Source organism: Tursiops truncatus, chromosome 3 (genome assembly GCF_011762595.2).
Source record: "Tursiops truncatus isolate mTurTru1 chromosome 3, mTurTru1.mat.Y, whole genome shotgun sequence".
Lineage (NCBI taxonomy): Eukaryota > Metazoa > Chordata > Mammalia > Artiodactyla > Delphinidae > Tursiops > Tursiops truncatus.
In genome coordinates, this window is record NC_047036.1 from 170,918,777 (window position 1) to 170,939,420 (window position 20,644).

The window sequence follows — 20,644 nt, forward strand, 5'->3', positions numbered from 1 at the left end:
GGGGGGTGCTGCAGGGATCGGGTATTTGAGGATTTGGCACGAGGGGACAGAGAGGGAGTGATTTATCCTGGCCCCCTGGTGTGGGGTCCGGGGTGGGGGAAGGGGTGTCACCTGATGTTAACTTCTCTCATTTACTTGCTTGGGTGATTGTTTCCCACGCCATCAGACTGTGAGCCGAGTGATGGCAGAGGCCACATGTGTCGCGGCCCCCACCTGTGGCCCTAGGAGGTTCCTTCTCAGGCTCAGAGGCAGAAGAGGGGTGTAGGCTGGCCGTCTCCCCCAGGGCTGTGACTCCTTCGGGGCTGGGTGTTTCCTTGTGAAACATCTGCGTGGCTTTGCCCCCCGACCCCTGCCAAGGCAGAAGGCTGGGGAGGTGGGGGAGGGATTGTCTCCCCACCCAGTGAGGCCAAGGCTGGCCTGGGACCCCAACCCCTGGCTGGGTCCTTCCCAGATAGTGTGCCTCACTCTTCCCCACAGGGAAACTGAGGCTCAGAGACAGCAAGCAAGTTGCCCAAAGTCACAGAGCCGGGACTCAAACCCAGGCTCCTGAGCGTGGCTTCACAGCTCTCTGCACCTCCACTTCCTCATCTGTAAAGTGGGGCAACTCATAGGACCTGCCTCGAGGGCGGAGAGGACCAGTTGAGTGAATACTTGCAAAGACTCACAATGATTTCTATGCCTTGTAAGCACTCATGAACACTCGCTACAGTGCTTTTCATTATCGCCACCTGCAACATTAGTTTAATTATGCTTGATAGGAGGAAAAACCAGAAATGGCAATCAGTATCCTTTTGTAGAGGGTGGGGAAGGGACTTCTTACCCCAATGCCCTGAATTAGCTGCCACCTGGTGGCAGCGTACTCGTGACATGCCCAAGACATTCTCCTGAGGACTTTCGACACTCGGTGGCACAACCAGCAAACCCCCAGACACATTCTGCAAAACAGAAGGTTTTTATTGTGCTAGGTGCCACATGACGCTGCATGGGAAGGGCCCAGCCAGGGGCGGGTCAGGTGGGGTGACAGGAGAAGCCCCTTCTAGCAGGTCCTGCCCGCAGCGTCCCTAGGGTGGAGGGAGGGGCCGTCATCGTCACCACCGTAGCGGCGGATGATGGAGTTGATCCAGTCTGCAAACTTGGCGACGGAGGCAAAGGCGTCTGGGAAGGTCCCGGAGCCGCAGCCCCCTCGGATGAAGGAATCGATCCCATGGACCAGCCTGTTGCAGACCAGGGGCCCGCCGGAGTCCCCCTGTGGAGCCAGACAAGTTCGGGAGTCTGGGCTTCCAGTCCCCACCCTCACACCCCCACCCACCCCCTTCAGGGTCGGGGACTCCTTCCACGGGTCTGGCTGTAGTCCTAGTTGCTGCAGCCTGGATGGGAGCGCGGTGGTGGCTCGGGGGGACATGGGGTACGTACAAAGCAGATGCCGGCATGCCGGCCTGGCACCAGGGTGCACACGTTGGAGGGGCGGCAGAGGGCTGTCACCACGGTCACGTTGAGCTGCTGCAGGACTGGGGGCGGTGGCCGGTTCGTGTCCAGCCGGCCCCAGCCCATGGCCACACACTGCACCCCTTCTCCCACGCCTTGGTCCTGGGCGGGCAGCTGGGCCACCTGCACATTGGTGTTGATGGTGGCCATCCTGCTGAGCTGCAGCAGGTGGGATGGAGCAGTGGCATGTCACAGAGGGTGGGGAGTGACGACCCTCACCTCTCTGGGCCCTGGTTTCCCCACCATGGTCCTGGAATGTTTCAGAGCAGGACACCCACCCTGCAGGTTGCCTCCCACTTCAAGCCTCAGTTTCCCCGTCCGTAAAGTGGGAGCAGTCACCGTGGCTCAGGGCATCCCTGGATCTGTCTTGAGTGCAATAAACAGTAGGTAATAGGGCTTCCCTGGTGGCATAGTGGTTGAGAATCTGCCTGCTAATGCAGGGGACACGGGTTCGAGCCCTGGTCTGGGAGGATCGCACGTGCCGTGGAGCAACTAGGCCCGTGAGCCACAACTACTGAGCCTGCGCGTCTGGAGCCTGTGGAGTATTTCTCTGTTTTACAGAGGGGGAGACTGAGGCACACAGAGATGGGGGCGACACCGGGTCTGCGCCCGCCAGCCTTGTCCCCCAGGCTCCTGCCCCTCCCCCACCCTCCCCAAGCCTCCCACGGGCCTTTGCACCCGCTCTTCCTGCCCCGCCCCCGGCCACGCACCTGGAGAACCGCGATGTCGTTCTCCAGGCGCAAGGGGTTGAAGCCGTTTTTAAAGACCCGCTGGACCCTGAACGTCTGCCGGGTCCGCTCTTGCCGACGCAGGTTATGTGCCCCCAGCACCACGCGCACCGACCGGTGGTTCCTGGGGCGGGGGGACAGGAGGTGATTGGGGCGCCCGCGGGGTCGGGAGCGGCGGAGAGACCCCGCCCGAGCGTAGGAGGACCTGCAAACCCTCGCGCCTTCGCCGGAAGGCCCCCCCCGGGCCCGCAGCACGGCCCGCGCGACCCTCGCGCGGCGGGCGCACTGGAACCCGAGATGGGAACGCGCGGGGACACTCACATGCCGTTCAGACAGTGCGCGGCCGACAGCACGAAGTTCCGCGCGATCAGGGTGCCGCCGCAGAAGTGGCGTCCGCGCCTCTGCAGGGACGCCATGAAGGGCCACGCGTGCGGCCTGGCCGGCCGGCCCCCCACGATCTCCGAGGCCAGCGCGGGGCCTGGGGGCAAGGGCGGTGGCGGCGGTGAGCGGCGCGGAGGAGCCCCGCCCCCGCCCGGGAAACCCCCCCCCCCAGGACCCCACCGGGTCGGGTTCTTGCCGTGCTTGTCGCCCAGAGAGGGGAGGGGGCCTGCACGGTCCCCCTGCCAGGGCGCAGCTAGATCTGGACTTCACCCGCTGGGAGTCCCCAGAGACCCCGCTGTTCAGACCTCACCACTCAGGACCTCAGCCTTCTCCTTATCCCAGCTGTCACTCCCCATGAGGATGAGGGGGCCGAGAGGGTCCCCAGCAGGTGGAGAGGCAGGACTGGACCCCAGGGACTGACCCGGGCCCCGCTCACCGCCCAGCAGCACAGCCAACAGGACAGCGGCCAGGGCAGGGCTGGAGGGTCTGCAGCTTTGGATCATGGTTGGGCGGGAGCTCTGGCGTCTCTGCCCTTTGTGCCCACCTGCCCCTCTTATAGCCCCCATGCCCCAAGGCCGTTGCAGTTGCCCGTGGGGGGGCCTGGTGCCCCCGCTTCCTCTCTGCCCATCCTGGGACGTGGGGGACGAGGGGGTGATGGGAGAACAGGGGGGAGAGGATGTGTGCAAGGGGCGGGGCTGGCTCCAGGAGGGTCCCCAGATCAAACTCAGGATGCACAATTAAACTGGAACGTCAGATAAGCTTTTTTTTTTTTAGCATAAGTATATCCCAAATATAAGCACAGGATGTACTTACGTACAAAGTTAGTCTTTGTTTATCCGACATTCAAAGTTTGCTGGGAGTACTGTATTTTTGCTAAATCTGACCACTCCGGCCCAGAGGAGTTGGCTGGGACGCCCACGTGCCTCAGTTTACCCAGGGCAACGGCAACCATGTGCACGCAGCCCTGTCCTGACATTTGGGAGCTGCCTACCCAGTGAAATGGTGGGGGGACTGGGCTTTGAACCCAGGTGCCCACAGTGCACAGCTGGAGGGAGACTTGCTGCCTATTCCTCAGCCTTGGGTCTCCCTCTTGGAGCCCGGACTGGTTGCTGTTCCTAACGGGGAACTCAGTCCCACCTGGGACCTGGTCAGTCTCTGGGGGCCCTCAGAGGTTCTGGGAAGGAATCCCTCCCACCCCCACCCCACCCGCACCCCTCTGAGCTTCTCTGAACCCCCTTCCAGCCTGAGGCAGAGGAAAAAATTCCTGCCCAGACCTGGAGGCTGGATCATGGATCTCCAACCAAGTTTGAGAACTTCAGCCTGGACCTTGGATGAACTCAAGCCGAACAATTGAGATGGGGTCCACCAGGGCCAGTTCCCAGCCCCGTGGCCCCAGTTCAACTCCCCCACCCCCACCCCGTCCCAGGCTGCTCCAGCTGCAACTGTTGTAGCCAAGGCTGTCGCAAGAAGCAACGTTCTCCTGGCTCGGAGCAGGGTTCAGGGGAGGGAACCAACGGATCCATCTGCAGGAACAGGCGGGCGGGGGCCCTCAGGGACACCCAGAGGCGGGCTGGGGCTGGAGTCCAGTTTGTCCCTGGGCTCCTCCTTGGTGTGTGGCCACAGGCAAGCAAACCTCCATCTCTCCCCTCTCGGTGGGGTCCCCACCCTGCTGAGTTAAAGTTACCATAGAGCACTTGGTAAGCACCTGCTGTATACATAACCCTGTTTCCAGTGGGGGTGGGAATAATGGAGGAGACCGTGACTCAGGCAGGGAGACCAGATTTAAACAAAAGCTGCATCTATATGGAGCACCACCTGTATGCTATTTCCTCACAGGTCATGGTGGCTAAGCTTGTGGACTCTGGGTTCAGATCCTGGAGTGGCCACTTGCCCACTATGACTTCAGGCTATGGATGTAACCCCTCCATGCCTCAGTTTCCTCATCTGTAAAATGGAAGTTATAGGCTCCCATCTCACAGGATTGTCCTGAGGATTAAATGAATGAACTTTTTGTAAAGTTCTCAGATGAGAAAGTGCCGTCCTTGAGGGCTTGTTAACCATTAACCCTCTTCCAAAGGGCACGGTGCTGGTTGCCTTGGGGAGCGGGGCTGGGCATCTGGGGGAGTTCTGATTCACGATCAGAGCCGTGATGCCACGGGGAGTCTCTCGCTTGATCCCCGTCACACCGCAACAGGAAAATGATGCTCTGCGTGTCCTTCCCACGCTGTTGGGAGCCGCCCTGCTGTCCCCGAGGTCCCCCAGGTCGCATCTGCCCAACATCCTGTTTATGATTCCTGTGGGTCTGTCCCCTGAATCTCAACAACCCCGGCCAACCTCCAGCAAATCAACCCAGGCCCCTATATCCCCCAGCCTCACCTCCCCTTCTTGGATCTGATCTTTGGTGTGCAGAACTTTCCTCTGTCACACACACACGTACACGGGCTCATGGAAAATAGAAAACAGGCTTCCCTGGTGGCACAGTGGTTAAGAATCCGCCTGCCAGTGCAGGGGACACGGGTTCGAGCCCTGGTCCGGGAAGATCCCACATGCCGCGGAACAACTAAGCCCGTGCGCCGCAACTACTGAGCCTGCGCTCTAGAGCCCACGAGCCACAACTACTGAGCCTGAGCTCTAGAGCCCGCGAGCCACAACTACTGAAGCCCGTGAGCCACAACTACTGAGCCCGCACGCCTAGACCCCGTGCTCCACAAGAGAAGCCACCGCAGTGAGAAGCCTGCGCACCCACCCCAATGAAGAGTAGCCCCCTCTCGCGCAACTGGAGAAAGCCTGTGTGCAGCAGCAAAGACCCAAGGCAGCCAAAAAAAAAAAAAGTTAAAAAAAAAGAAAGAAAATAGAAAACACCCGGGGCTGTTTTTTCTGGATCTTTCTGTTCCCATCAATGGGCTCAATCCAACATTCCCTCCAGCAAACCTCATTTACCCCCAGTGCTGGGCACCAAAATCCCTCTGGGCTTTTTATAGAAACCACTTCCCTGCCGCTGGCCCGTGGGAAATGCAGAAAATTCCCGGCGTTCCCTCAACACTTATCAGCTTGCGTTTCCCAGGATTTCGGCTTTGCCTCAGGTCTCAGCACACCCTTGCTCCTGCTGAAGTGGAAAACCAGTCTCATCTCCTCCCCTGGGGTGGTCGGCTGAGGTGTGAAACAGTTAAAAAGGGGGCAGCCCTGGGGGTTCTGGCTCCAGCTTGAATTCGCATGCTGCCACCAGATGGCGGCAGAGTAAATCAGTAACAAAAGAGCTGCCTTCCAACTCTGGTGTGTCCGGTGAGCTGGTTGGCCCCTCTCTCTGAGCCTCCACTGCCTCATTGCCGTGGCCACGTGCCCTCTCCACGGCTGGCCAATGACCCCTACCTCTGCCTGGCCTCAGGCCTCTCCTCTAGACCCCAGTTCATTCTGTGGCCCTGCATGCTCCATCCCTGCCCCCTCCCTGACCTGCTCTCCTTCCCCCACACCCCCAAGCTTGTCCTGATGCAGGGCCCTTACACTGGCTGTGCCTTGCCTGGCGACACTTCTCCTTTTGTTCGTATTCAGGCATTGCTGCCTCCTTCAAGAAGCCTCCCTAATAGCCTTTCTGCCTGCCCCTGACCGGTCAGGAGCCCCACAGGCCCTGGGCACCCCGTGTTATGAGAGCTTGGTCCTCAAGTGGCCCCAGAGCTAGGAGACACAGAACTGGACAGGACACCCCTAGCCCTGAGGGCCAGGGTGGGGCTCCTTGGACACTTGGGAAATGTCTGGAGTGACTCCGTTTTCCAGATGAGGAAACTGAGGCACAGAGAGGGGCGGCAACTTGCCCCGGGTCACACTGGCGGGGCTGGGTTAGAACCCACGTCTGCGGGCATCTGGGGAGTGGGATCCGCTGTGACCTGCGCCCTCTTCCGACTTCCAGGCCTCTGTTCCCACCCCCACCCCGAGCTCGGGGTTTGGGGACTCGGACGCTGAGGACCCTGGGCCACTCTCCCCCACATCTCCCTGTGGGAAGGACACACAGGAGCCAGGGGGACGGTTCAGCTTTTATTGATGCACCGTGGGTCTGCCTGGCTCCCAAGAGCCGGGGGCGCAGGAAGGGGGGCACGGGCGCAGAAGCAGACCCGCCGCGTCTCTCCACAGCATGGCCTCAGTGCCCGGGGGTGGGGGGGGGGCTCAGGGGCCGTCCTCGCCCCCCGCGTTGCTCAGCACTGAGCGGATCCAGTCTACGTAGAGGGAGACGCGAGCAAAGAAGTCCGGGTACTGGCGGGTGGCGCATCCCTGGATCACAAAGGAGTCCATGCCCTGGATGACACCTTCGCAGATCAAGGGGCCGCCCGAGTCTCCCTGGGGAGGGTGCAGGTCGATCAGTCACTCAGGCCAGGCCAGCAGCCAGATGAGGCTACCTCAGGGGAAGGGGCCACGTAGGAGTGAAATGTTTCCAGTCTAGAATTTTCTTTAAAGTATGTGGGTGAGACAAGGAGGGGAGGCCCCTCTGGAGGAGAGAGGGCATTTATTGGCCCCCTGCTATATACCTGGACCCCAGAATTCTGGGTGTGGCCCCAGGAGCGGGGCTGGGGCACCCACCCAAGGGGGGGCTGCGGAGTGGAAAAGCCCCCAGACCCATGAAGGCCCCGTTACCCCCTCACGATGGGTGTGCCCACCTTCCAGATGGTGTGACGGAGGCACCCGCCTGCCTGCCCTCCCTCCCTGTCCCGGCTGTCCCTGCAGCCACCGAGCTGCAGCCCCCAGTACATACAAAACAGATGCCAGCGCTGCGCCGGGGCACAAAGGTGCACACGTTCTGTGGCCGGCACAGGAAAGTGACCACGGTGACGTTGAGCTCCTGCAGGACCTGGGGCAGCGGCTCAGGTGCCCAGGCGGCCCCAGCCCACGGCCAGGCACTGGGTGCCGTGGGGCAGCAGCTGGTTCTGCTGGGGGAGCTGGGCCACCGCAACCTGGGGGTTGAGGGTGGCCGGGCGGTCCAGCTGGGACAGAGGGCGGTTGGTGGGCAGTGAGTCTCCAGGACCCGCAGCCACCCGTGGACGATTATCTCAAAGTGCCTCCTCCAGGCCTTTGCACATGCTGTTCCCTCCGCCTGGCTCTACCTCAGGGGTCACCTCCTCCAGGGAGGCTGCCCTGATCACCCTCCAAACCTGCCAGGGCTCAGTTTCACATTCCCCGAGGCCATGAGACTCCCCTTTGCAGCATTGGTCACTGTTGCGTTCATTCACTTACGAAGCACTTATTGAGCACCAACTGTATGCTTGATCCTGGGCTAAGCCCTGGGGATCCTACCTCTGCCTTCCCGGAGCTGATCTTTGGGGCTGGGAGGGGCCAAGAAGAGAATGGCAGGCGGCAGAGTCAAGGGAAACATAGCCCAGTGACGGAACAGTGTATCGGGGGAGGGGTGGCTGTCACTCAAGTAGGGTGAGGGGAAGCTTCCCTGAGGAGGGGAGGCTGGTGCCAAGGCTGAGGGTATCTGGGAACAGTGCAGGCAGCAGGGAGGGGATGCAGCTGGGCAAAGGCTGGGGGCGGGGCGTGGGGGCATCCCGCTTGCTCAGAAGGTGGTGACTGGCTCTCTCCCCACCAGGCCGTGTCCCACGCCCGCCGGGGCTCCTGTACAGTAGGTGCTGGAAAATGAATGAACGGGGGTCCCTGGGCCCTGCTGGCCCCGCGCACCCGCCTGCAGGAGGAGGACGTCATTCGGCTTCTCCTGTGGGTCGTAGTTGTTCTCAAACAGGCGGCTGATGCTGAACCTCTGCTCGGTGGGCTCGGAGGTCTGCAGGCTGTGCGCCTCGCTGGGACCCCGACCCCCCCACGCGCCCCCCCCCCGTCCTGAGGCCCAGGGTGCAGCCCCTCAGGGACTGCCCGCCGTCCCAGGAGACGCCCCCCCCCCCCCCGCGTCTGCATCTTGCCCCCGAGGGTTGGACCCCTGGCTTGAGCTAATCCTCCTGGGGCTTCAGGGGGTCACGTCGGACTGGGGAGCAGGGCAGGTGCCTGCCTAGTTTGGGATGAGAGGGTTGGGCAGATGGACGGAGGGGCTGAGACCAGGCAAGCGGAGGCAGGCCGCGCCTCGCCCCCTCGGACCCCCGGGGCAGCGCCGCGCCCCCTCCCTCGGAGCACCACCCCCTCCCCGGGCAGGCCCGCACCGCGCAGGCGCACTCGCTCACACGTTGTTCAGGCAGTGGGCTGCGGTCAGCACGAAGCGCGGGTGGATCAAGGTCCCCCCGCAGAAGTGGTTGCTGGGGAACAGCTCCAGCGACGCCATGTAGGGGCGCGAGTGGGGCTGGGCTTCCCGCCCATCCACTATCTCCGCGGCCCGGGCTACACCTGGGGACGCCGGAGTCAGCGGCCGTCGCCTTGCCTAACGCCCTCCGCGGCTCCCTGGACGGGGGACCGGCCCCACCCCACCGCCCCATCCCCCGCCCAGGGAACCCAGACTGGGGTCGGAGGACGAGGGCAGAGCCGCTGTGTGGCCTTCACCAGGCCCGGGACCCCTCAGAGCCTCCGTTTCCCCATGTGCAAATTGGAGGTCCCATAGCAGCACAGGGCGGCTGGGGGCTGTGGAGGGAAGAGGCCCGGGCCCGGGACAGTTAGCGCTGGGGAGAGCCCGGTGGTCATTATCATTATTATTTCTGAAGGCTCCCAGGAAGAAGCGGCGCCCAGTCCTGGAGGTCAGGAGGGGGAAGAAGCTGGCAAGATGACCCATCTTGCAGATGGACAACTGAGGCATGAAAAAGCCTCATCAGGATGAGGGCGGAGGGGTTCCCTCACTCCGGTTTTTCCTCTGACATGTGCGTCGTTCACTCGGTGACACATTCGTTCGTGCGTGCACACTTACTGAGTGCTTGCTGGGTGCCAGGTGCTGTCCAGGGATTCTGGTTATATTGAGTCCCTAGGACACCTCCCTGGGCAGGAAGGACTAGGTTTTGCCCATTTTACAGATGGGGAAAGAGAGCTACGTATCCCAGGCCCCCCCTTTCTCTCCTCTCCTCCCCTTGAGGCATTCATCCCAAGCAGCCAGCTGAGCTGGGTCCTGCTTCACTTTCCCCATCTGAGCCGTGAGGGCATGGGACAGGCAGATGGACGGACGGACGGACTTGGGCCCCACGCACCGCCCAGCAGCACAGCCAGCAGCACCGGGGCGAGGGCAGGGCTGGAGGGTCTGCAGCTTCGGGTCATGGTTGGGCCATGCCCCCTGCCTGCCCACCCCCTCTTATAGCCCCAATTCAGGGAGGCCATTAGGGTTGCCCCACACCTGGACTGGGCGTCCCCACTTCCTCCTTCCAGCTTGAGGGCTGGGGAGCTTGGGGGTCAAAGCTGCACCCCCGGAAGCCTGCAGGGGCTTCAGGCTCAGGCTCGGGGTCCTCAAGAGATGCAGGAAGGTGGCTCCCACCCACCCCATGCGGGAAGTCCTCTGGACAAGGGGGCTTGTGGCCACAGCCCTCACAGTGACATGCACCCCAGCTTCCACACCTCCAAGGGGGCACTGCCTGCCCCCAGAGGGTCCCTGTAGCCCCAGCAAGGTGAGATGTGGCCGACGTGTGCAGGGGTGGGATGAATCCCACTCAGCAGGACAGAAAAGGGGGTGAGGGTCTCAGAGCCCTGCGCCTCCTGAGACCCACAGGATCATCTCTCTGCCCTCACTTTGTCTGGGGGAGTCGCTCTTCCCTCTAAGGCAGAGCTCTCACCTGGGGCGATTCCTCCCCCAGGGACACCTGGAGATATCTGGGGTCACCTGTGGTCGTCACGACTGGGGGGCTCCTGGCATGCAGTGGCTGGGACCAGCGATGCTGCCCCACACGGGAGGGGGCAGGGGGAGACTCTGGTGCCGGGAGACATTTATTTATGTATCTATTTATAACTGACTCATTATTATGAAAAATTTAAACCTACAGAAGCATAGATAGAGGAGCTCACGGAATTTGGGGGCCAAAAAAAAGTTGTTAAGCTTTTCATTTTGAAAGCATTTCACGCTTACAGCAGTCCGCAGAATTCCCGGATGTGCTGCCCCAGCTTCCCCGGGGCCACGTCTTGCACAAAGTTTGCCCCCTCACAGGCCGCCTTGATTTCACAATCAGCCAGTCTCTGGTCCAGGATCCCCCACCCTCGCCTCCCCGAGTCTCCTGGGCTCTGGGGCAGCCCCTCAGCCTCTCCTGGCCCTCATACCGTGTCCTTGGTGGCAACCTGGTGGGTTTTTGGGGGAACGTCCCTCCGAATGGGCTTGTGCGGGGTCCCCACACGGAGATGGGGTCTGCATACCGATCGATGGTCCCCAGGACATGGGGCATCATCTCTGAGGCGCCTGCGTGTCCCTCCCGCCGAGTCACACTTTCCCCTTTGGAATGAATGAACGTCTCTGAGGCAGAAACACCTGCTCTGAGTTTTGCCCACAAAGGACTCCTGGAGCAGCCTGCGTGCCTCACTGCTTCCCGCCCTGCGGGTGGCTGCCCCTCTGCCGATGCGTTTTTATTTTTTATCTTTTAAATTTTATTGAAGTAGAGTTGATTTACAATATTGTGTTAATTTCTACTAAACGGCAAGGTGACTCAGTTATACATATATATATATATATATATATATATATATATATATTCTTTTCTTTTCCCCCCCCAGGCTCTTTTTTTCAAATTAATTAATTTATTTTTTATATTCTTTTCCATTATGGTTTATCACAGGATAGTGAATATAGTTCCCTGTGCTCTACAGTAGGACCTTGCTGTTTATCCATCCTATGTATAATCGTTTGCATCTGCTAACCACAAACTCCCAGTCCATCCCTCCCCCACCCCTCTCCCCCTTGGCAACCATAACTCCGTTCTCTATGTCCATGAGTCTGTTTCTGTTTCGAAGATAAGTTCATTTGTGTCATATTTGAGATTCCACATATAAGTGATATCATATGATATTTGTCTTTCTCTTTCTGACTTACTTCACTTAGTATGATAATCTCTAGGTCCATCCATGTTGCTGCAAATGGCATTATTTCGTTCCTTTTCACGACTGAGTAATATTCCATTGTGTATATATACCACATCTTCTTTATCCATTCCTCTGTCGATGGACATTTAGGTTGTTTCCATGTCTTGGCTATTGTAAATTGTGCTGCAATGAACACTGAGGTGCATGAATCTTTTTGAATTATACTTTTGTCGGGGTATATGCCCAGGAGTGGGATTGCTGGATCATATAGTAACTCTATTTTTAGTTTTTTGAGGAACCTCCACACTGTTCTCCACAGTGGCTGCACCAACTTACATTCCCACCAACAGTGTAGGAGGGTTCCCTTTTCTCCACAACCTCTCCAGCATTTGTAATTTGTAGACTTTTTGATGGTGGCCATTCTGACCCGTGTGAGGTCAGAATTCACACCTCATTGTATTTTTGATTTCCTCTTCTCTAATCACTAGTGATCTTTTCATGTGCCTGTTGGCCATCTGTATTGCCGAAGTGTTTTTAAGTCACACATCAGCCCAGTCACTCGGGAAAGGCCGCCGGGCGTCTGGGACTCCGCAGCCCTGGGTGTGGTCCTGACATGTCTCCACAGAAACCCGGGGCTGCTGTGCCTTTTGCTTTCAGAACTGGTTTTTCTCGTTTGACAAGAACATCTCTTCGGACTGGCACTGTCCGGTCCAGCGGGGCAGGCTGCTTGGTGCCTCGGTTTCCCCACGTGTACAATGGGGTGATCGTAGTCATAGTCCCTCCCCCAGGGCGACAGCTGGAGGATTGGATAAGTTAGAGTATTGGAGTGTGTGGGCGCGCAGTGAGGTGTGGTGAGCACAGGTGCCGGCCCTGTCGCTGTCACCCCACCACTCCCTTCCTTTTTCTGCTGTGCTTCTCCCCGTCTCAGCCTGTCCTCTCGGTGGCTGGGCCGGGTCAGCACGTGCCTCTCTCAGATCCGGGCTCTTCTGGGGCCAGACGCGGGGCGGGTTCACCCCAGGGTCCGGAGTCCCTCGCCTTGGTTCACATTCTGCTGTGCTTTGCGATTCTGGGCTAGAAACGCCACCTCTCTGGGCCTCGGTTTCCCCATCTGTTAATGCTGGGGAGTCATGAGAACAACCCCACCTCAGGGGCTGACTTCCCTAATACAGTTAAGAACTTGATAAAGGGGATACACACAGGGGAACATCACTCAGCCCCGAAAAGGAGAGAGACACTGACACTCGCCACAGCGTGGATGGACCCTGAGAACACGATGCTCAGTGAGAGAAGCCAGACACAGAAGGACACACAGGGTGTGATTCCATTGATGGGAAACGTCCAGAACAGGCAGAGCGTTCCTGGTTGTCAGGGGCTGGGGGAGAGCATGGGGGTGAGTGCTCATGGGGACAGGGCTTCTTTTCAGGGTGGTGAGAATGTTCTGGAATTAGAGGTGGTGGTTGCACAACCCTGTGACTATACTAAACGCCGCTGAATTGTTAAGCGGGTGGGTTGTATGGTAGGAGAAGTACATTTCGATAAAGCTTTAACTGAAAAAGAAAAAGAAACACACACACACAACCTTGCTAGGTAACTGCCCACAGGGTCCTGGCCGGAAGCTCTCACTCCCCAGGGAGCCTCCCGGTGGGTTGGGTGGGGGGTGGGGGGGAGGGGAGTCACAGCATCAGACAAGACAGGGGGATGGCCCGGGGTCCTCCTCGCTGCTTCAGGCCTGGGGTGGGGGCAGGCAGGTGAGTGCAGGGCTGGGGGGCTGCCTGAAGGCAGAGGCTTGGGAAGGCACGGGACTGGGTGGGGAGCTGGGGCCACCGGGAGCCCTGGGGGTTGTAACTGGGAGGGAGGGAACCATCGGGGGCCTCTGGGGGTCGGGCCGGCAGGTGGAGGGGAAGTGAGGCTGGAAGCTGTGGCCTCGGCCCCTTCCCGCTCCAACTGTGGCTGGTGCAACAGGCAACGGCCTCGCCGGGAACGCGGGCTGGGGCGGGGCGAGGGGGCAAGCGGACCCGAGCCGACCCACCCAGGATCGAGGGAAGGAGGGCGGGAGAGGCTCAGCCTCTTTGTCTCTGCCTCTTTTTCCTCTTCTCTCCTGAAAAAGGAAAAACACTCCTTTCTTGAGGGGGCCAGTGTTGGGGGCTCCAAGCTGAGACCATATGCTCTTGGACCGCAACACCCTAGGGCCTCAGTTTCCCCATCTGAACAATCAGCAGGCGGGACCCCTGGGACCCTTCTGGGCTCCTGAGCCGCTGACATTCCTCTCTGGGCCTCAGTTTCCCCTTCTATAAAGCAGGGCCCATTCTGAACCCCCAATTCCACTCCTGGGTACAAATCCATAGCATTGAAAATCGATGTTCAAACAAAACATGTACACAAATGTCCACAGCGACGTGATTCACATTAGCCAGGGTGGAACCAACCCAGAGACCATCGATGGACGATGTGGATATACATCCCTCCACACCCGGGAACATCACTCAGCCGTGAAAAAGTGTGAAGCCCCGACACTCGCTACCACGTGGATGGACCCTGAGAACACGATGCTCAGTGAGCGAAGGCAGACACAGAAGGACACACAGGGTGTGATTCCACTGATGGGAAACGTCCAGGACAGGCCAGTCTACAGGAACAGAGAGTTAGTGGTTAGTGGTTGTCAGGGGCTGGGGGACGGGGAGGAGAGGTGACTGCCGATGGGGACGGAGCTTCTTTTTGGGGTGATGGACAGCGGTGAGGGTTGCACAACCTAGTGAAATACACTAGAAACCACTGAATTGTTCCCTTTAAAAGAGTGAATTTTATGTTATGTGAATTTCACTGCAACAAATTATGAAAAACAAATAAACAGACCCAGGTCCCACAGACCAGGCCTGTAGGATGGGGTGAGGGCCTGGCACACAGCTGGTGCCCAATAAGCGTCAGCAACGCCAGTGGTGATAGGAGCTCCCTGGGCCTCGGGCTCCCCATCTGTAAAATGGCTTAATGGCAACACAGCTAACCTTGGTGGCCGGTGAGTGTGGGCCATCGCTGGGGGCTTCTGGGGCAGTGAGTGGGTGGAGGGTGCACGGTCAGGGCAGGGGGCTCGGGACCGCACAGACCCCAACACCACCCCGCTCGGGGCACAGCGCCGCCCCTTCGAGCCCCTCCCCTCCCCTGCGTGTTGGGGCGTCAGCAGTGCCTCCAGGAGAAGGGCAGAGCTGGGCATCTCCATTTTGGCCCCGACGCCGGCTGGGCTGAGCCCCTTCCACAGCTGTGTGCTACCCGCCCGCCCCGGCCTTCTGTGGTCTCCCCACCGCCAGCCCGGAACACGGGATCCTTTGCAGCCTCTTTCCCTCGAGCCACGTGGCAGGACCTGTCCCCGTCTGTGCAAGGTGACACGTGGGCAGCCCCCAGGGCGGCACCTGTTTCGGATGCCCGACCCGTCCCTGCCACCCCGTCCCCCCAACCCCAGACGAGACACCGCAGACGGCAGGCTTCGTGATCACCCCCCTGGGTGAAAAGCCCACCTCCCAGGCCAGCAGGCATTTCTCATGCACTGGGTGAGGGGCAGTGTTTCCACATCGTCAAGAGCCTTCTGTGTTTCTTTGCTGTGAACTGTTTACATCCGGGACCCACTTATTTTACTACTGGGCTCTAATTGTTTTCCTTACTGATTTTAGGTGCACGTTATATGTATTATATTATAAATATATAAGATAAATATATTATAAATATAGATGTATAATATTTACACAATGGATTTGGTATATTTTATTATGAGTTATTAAGTATATATATATATATATATATATTTTTTTTTTTTTTCGGTACACGGGCGTCTCACCGTTGTGGCCTCTCCCGTTGCGGAGCACAGGCTCCAGACGCGCAGGCTCAGCGGCCATGGCTCACGGGCCCAGCCGCTCCGCGGCATGTGGGATCTTCCTGGACCGGGGCACGAACCCGTGTCCCCTGCATTGGCAGGCGAACTCTCAACCACTGCGCCACCAGGGAAGACCCTAAGTATATATTTTTAAAAATACAAGTACAATATATAATAAATACTAATATGTAATGTAAGGTATGGTTTAATTTTTATTTTAATGAAACAATTTTATTTAGTTTAATAAGCTATATTATGTGTTTTTTGTTTGTTTGTTTGTTTGTTTTTTTCGGTACGCGGGCCTCTCACTGCTGTGGCCTCTCCCGTTGCGGAGCACAGGCTCCGGACGCGCAGGCTCAGCGGCCATGGCTCACGGGCCCAGCCGCTCCGTGGCATGTGGGATCTTCCCGGACCGGGGCACGAACCCGTGTCCCCCGCATCGGCAGGCGGACTCTCAGCCACTGGGCCACCAGGGAAGCCCCTGTGTATTATGTTTTATATATCATTTATATAATTATTTTTATTATGTTTTGTATGTTATTTATACGATTATGTTTGTCATGTTTTATATATCATTTATATAAATATATAAATACATATATATATATATAGTTTGGCTGCACCGCGGGGCATGTGGGATCTTATTTCCCCAACTAGGGATCCAACCTGTGCCCCTTGCAGTGGAAGCGTGGAGTCTTAACCCCTGGACCTCCGGGGAAGTCCCTATAAAATTATATTTATTATTTAACATTTATATTTTAGTTCCTTTCACATAAGGCTCTTTAACCGATTCAAGTGGCAAGTAGTCTAAAGCCAGTTTCTCGGATTCAACCAACAGCAGATCAAAAATATTTGGGAAGGGCTTCCCTGGTGGCGCAGTGCTTGAGAGTCCGCCTGCCAATGCAGGGGACACGGGCTCGTGCCCCGGTCCGGGAAGATCCCACATGCCGCGGAGCGGCTAGACCTATGGCCGCTGAGCCTGCGCGTCCAGAGCCTGTGCTCCGCAACGGGAGAGGCCACAACAGTGAGAGGCCCGCGTACCACAAAAAAAAAAAAAAGTGGGAAAAAAATTTCCAGAAAGTTCTAAAAAGCGAAACTTGAATTTGCTGTAGGCGGGCAACTACATTTACACAGCATTTACATTTTATTAGGTATTTTAAGTCATCTAGAGATGATTTTAAGTGCACTGAAGGATGTGCGTAGGTTACTTGCAAATATTACGGCGTTTGATATAAGGGACTGGAGCATCCGCGGGTTTGGGTATCCACTGGGGTCCTGGAGCCAAGCCCCTGCAGATACTATGGGGTGACTGTATTCTCGACCAAAATGAGAGACGGTTAAGGGGGCCTGGAATCTCACAGATGTGGGTTCAGAGCCCACTCTGGCTGTGTGGCCTCAGGGTAGTCACCCAACCTCTCTGAGCCTTGGCGCCACTTCCGTCAGGTGGAGATAACAAGAGGCCCTGGTCCTCAGGGCTGCGAGCGGATTCTGTGAGTGGAGGCCCCTGGGGTGGATGCCACTCTTGCCGGAAGATGTCCCTGCGCTCGGCCCCCAGCCCCTTCCCGCCCCCGCAAAGCAGAAATCAGGTACTGTGGACAGAACGGGAACAGATCCTTTATTAGAGTCACGACTGCGCGGGCCAGGGTGGGGCTGCGGGATGGGACAGAGGCGTGGGGGGCTGGCTCCGTGGCGGCTCACGCGCGCCCCACCGGCTGGGCTGGGGGTCTGTCAGGCTGGCGCACATCCGACTGGCTGGTTTATAACCGAGTCGATCCAGTCTCTGAAGAGTGCCACGCGGGCGAAGAAGTCGGGGCCCCTGCCGCAGGGCCCCCGGGACCAGGAGGCCACGCCGTGCGCCAGGCCGTCGCAGATGAGGGGGGTGCCCCCGTCCCCCTGCAGGGCGGCAGGAGAGTCAGGGCATCCCAGGCCCAGCCCCGCTACTCTGCTCCCACCCAGAACCACTGCTCACGCCACCCACAAATCCTGTCCCCGCCCCTGGCCCTTGGCACGTGCCGTCCCGCTGCCTGCACGCTTTTCCCTCAACTTTGCTGGGTTAACTCCTACCTGCAACTCAGGTCTCACATGCCCCCAGGAACTTCCTGCTGCCCGGGGCTGGGCCTGTCCCGTGCACGTCTTTGTCTTGACACCTGACTTCCCCACCCACAAGGTCTGGGAGCCCCTGGCTCCACACGGGCAGACCCTACCCTGTCCTGCTCCCTGTTGTGTTTCCAGCCCCCAGCCCAGAGCCTGGCACTTGTCCTTGCTTTTCCCACCACCTGGGGCCCACCCCAGCTCACGCCCAGCCCGTACCAGGCAGATGCCGCCCTGGCGGGTGAGGACGCCGGTGCACACATTGTTCGGGCGACACTGGTCCGACGGGGTCACAGTGACGTTCACGACCCTTGGGACTCGGGAGAGACGCCCTCTCTGCCGTCGGGCGCCCCAGCCTGCGACCTGACAGTTGGTGCCAGCTTCCACCGTGGCATTCTGTGGGGGCAGTGGTACCACTGCCACGGTGCTGCTGGTGAGGTTGGCCTGACGGTCCAGCTGGGGAGGGAAACTGAGTCAGGAGAGGGCGGAGCTGGGGACCAGAGCCTCACGGGGCCCAGCTGGGAGCCAGGGCGGCAGCTACATGAGTTTTGGTCTGTAAGGTGGTTTGGGTCCTGGCCAAGTGACTTTACCTCGCTGGGCCTCTGGTTCCTCCAGAGAAGGGATCAATCGTTCTTATCGCAAAGGGGGTTGAGAGACCCTGAAGGTGAAGCGCTTGCCCAGGAAATGCAGATAAAACAAGGCACCATCCCCCATCACAACTGACAGAAGATTTTAAAAAATCATATTATGCAGTGTCAGTAATGATGCGGAGAAATGGGCAGTTTTAAATTCTGCTGGTGGGAGGGTAAGTGGGCCCAGCTACTGTGTCCAGGATCAGAGGATGGCTGAATAGATGGTGCACTTGGCTGTACGACTTAACCACAGGCTCCGTACACGTGGCTCGTCCCTCCTGAGCCCCCCAGGCCGTCGTCAGCCCCCCACCCCCCACCCCTCTCCCCACCTGCAGCAGCAGCACGTCGTTCAGGTTCTCTTGGGGGTTGTAGCCGTTCTCGCTGATGCTCCTGATGGAGAAAGTCTGCCGGGACCTCTCCCGCCGCCTCAGGTTGTGGGCCCCCAGCACCACAGTGGCAGTCCCGGTGTTGCTAAGGGCAGGTGGGGGCAGACACCAGGCTGGGGCAGTCCTGGGGGCTTGTGGGGAAGTCCCTAACCTTCCACACCCGCCCCAGGGCCCGGGCATTGATGGACAGCAGGTTTGCAAATAAGGCAGGGAATTACTAGCCCGCTGAACCACAGCCCAGGAGCCAAAGGAAGGACAGCAGTGATGGTCAAGCCTCCTTGCTTCCTTCTGCAGCCGTATCTCCCCTCTGTTTCCAGATCGAGACCCTCCTGGGCCCCCTTTCCATCCTGGGTCCCCCCATTTCCCTCTCCAAGCCCCTCAACCCTTCCTAAGACCCCTCCCCCTCGCCAAGACCCTCTCCTTCTCACTTACCAGGCACCGCTCCCCCAGGAATCCCCCGAGCTCTCTCCCTCTCCGAGCCCCCCTCCCCACCCTGTGGCTCCCTCCTCACCGGCTTTGGAAGCAGCTGGCGGCTGTCAGGATGAAGCCGGGGTGGATCAGGGCGCCCCCGCAGAAGTGCCGCCCTTGGGTCTGAATGGAGGCCAGGAATGGGAATTCCTGCCGCCGGGCCTCCCTGCCACCCACGATGTCCGCCAGCGGGGCCGAGCCTGGGGAGAGGGTGCATTGCAGCTCCCCCGGTTTCAGCCCCATCCCTGGGGAGACCCCGGCCTCCCGCCCCCCTGTTCCCTAAAAGGACAGGGGCCCACCCTCCCAGGGCTGGTCAGGGCCAGCCTGGCTGTGCGGCCTGGGCCAGGTCACTTTCCCTCCCTGAGCCTTGAGTCCAGGGAAGCAGGGGCTGGCGCCCGCTGGTCCCTCCCACCAGAGCCGGTCCCCTGCAGCTGGACCCCTGCATGGATGGGGACGTCTGGCCTGGGACAGGCACTCACCAGCCCTGGAGGTCGCCAGCAGGCTGGCCAGCAGGCCCAGCAGTCTGAGTGCCGTCATGACGGGGGCCGATGGGGGTGGCTGGGATGGTGGCGCCCTTATACCTGGCGCCTTGGCCATCGGCACACCCCCGACCCAGGGCCCGGCCCCTCCCGTCAGAAACAGTTGCCCAAGGCCTCCAGAGCCAACCGCTCCTGGGGCCTGCCTGGGCCCTCCAACTGCCCACCCTGTGCCCCGTCCTCCCGTCTGTACGGTGGGCGACCCGTCAGATGTGGGTGAGGCTGACACCCAGCCGTGCCACTCACAATGGGGGCTCCGCTTGGCTTTCCAGCCTGAGTGCTGGAGGTTCCACCACTGCCCTCCTGTCCTGGCTTTTGCATGTGTGTGTGTGTTTTACTGCTTTTTATTTTTTTTAAACAGCTTTATTGAGATATAATTCGAGTACCACACAATTCATCTGTTTAAAGCGTGCAATTCCATTGTTTTTAGTATCTTCTCAGAGTTACGCAGCCACCACCCCAATTTTAGAACATTCCATCACCTCAGAAGAAGCCCCGTCCCCATCAGCAGTCACTCCCCCTCCCCTCCCCGAGCCCCTGACAACCAGGAACCCACTCTCTGTCTGTAGACTGGCCTGTTCTGGACATTTCCCATCAATGGAATCACACACTGTGTGTCTTCTGTGTCCAGCTTCTCACTTACAGGGTTTTTATCTGTGGGCACCTGGCCGGGTCACTCTCCCGCCCTCAGTCTGTGCATCTCTAAAGTGGGCAGGTGCGGCCATGGAGCCCCCAGAGCCAGGTGGTCCTGGAGAGGTTGTCTCCCCTTCTGAAGCAGGGTCTTCAGAGGTTTCAGGCACTCAGAGCCTGGGCAAGAGATGAGGCCAAGGGGAGAGAAAGACAGGGTTGAGTATCCAGAATATATAAAGAACTCTCCCAACTCAACAACAAAAAGACAAAGAATCCACTTAAAAATGGACAAAGGATTTGGATAGACGTTTCTCCCAAGCTACGCAAATGGCCAACATGCCGTGAAAAGATGCTCAAAATTATTAGTCATCAGGGAAATGCACAAATCAAAACCACAGCGAGACACCACTTCACACCCACTAGGATGGCTGGAATGAAAAGGGCAGAAAAAATACAGTGTTGGTGAGGAGGTGGGGAACTGGAACCTCAGACAGGCTGGCAGGGATGTAAAGTGGTGCCGCGGGCCGGGGAAGGCCTG

At 58.9% G+C, this 20,644-nt stretch overlaps 3 protein-coding genes across 3 annotated transcripts in view; 1 reads left to right on the forward strand and 2 right to left on the reverse strand.

Annotated features, from left to right (window-relative positions):
* The window catches only part of MED16 (mediator complex subunit 16), a 39,855-nt gene extending 25,941 nt beyond the window's left edge, over positions 1-13,914 (forward strand). Inside the window, exon 17 of the mRNA XM_073803596.1 lies at positions 13,894-13,914. The gene's annotated coding sequence lies outside the window, so the exon portion shown is untranslated. The remainder of the gene's footprint in view (positions 1-13,893) is intronic.
* Positions 952-3,097, reverse strand: LOC117311856 (neutrophil elastase-like). The gene is made up of 5 exons (XM_033854996.2): positions 3,031-3,097; positions 2,535-2,691; positions 2,196-2,337; positions 1,414-1,644; positions 952-1,246 (listed from the first exon to the last, which is right to left on the reverse strand). The coding sequence occupies exons 1-5, from the start codon at positions 3,095-3,097 to the stop codon at positions 1,037-1,039; spliced, it is 807 nt and encodes a 268-aa protein (XP_033710887.1). The 3' UTR covers positions 952-1,036.
* AZU1 (azurocidin 1) lies at positions 6,753-19,573 on the reverse strand. The gene is made up of 10 exons (XM_033855117.2): positions 19,420-19,573; positions 18,984-19,140; positions 18,416-18,557; positions 17,674-17,910; positions 17,106-17,256; positions 8,750-8,909; positions 8,263-8,377; positions 7,472-7,564; positions 7,336-7,422; positions 6,753-6,923 (listed from the first exon to the last, which is right to left on the reverse strand). Exons 1-10 carry the CDS (start codon positions 19,535-19,537, stop codon positions 6,753-6,755), a joined length of 1,431 nt encoding a protein of 476 aa, XP_033711008.2. The 5' UTR covers positions 19,538-19,573.
* Between the last annotated feature and the right edge of the window lie 1,071 nt (positions 19,574-20,644).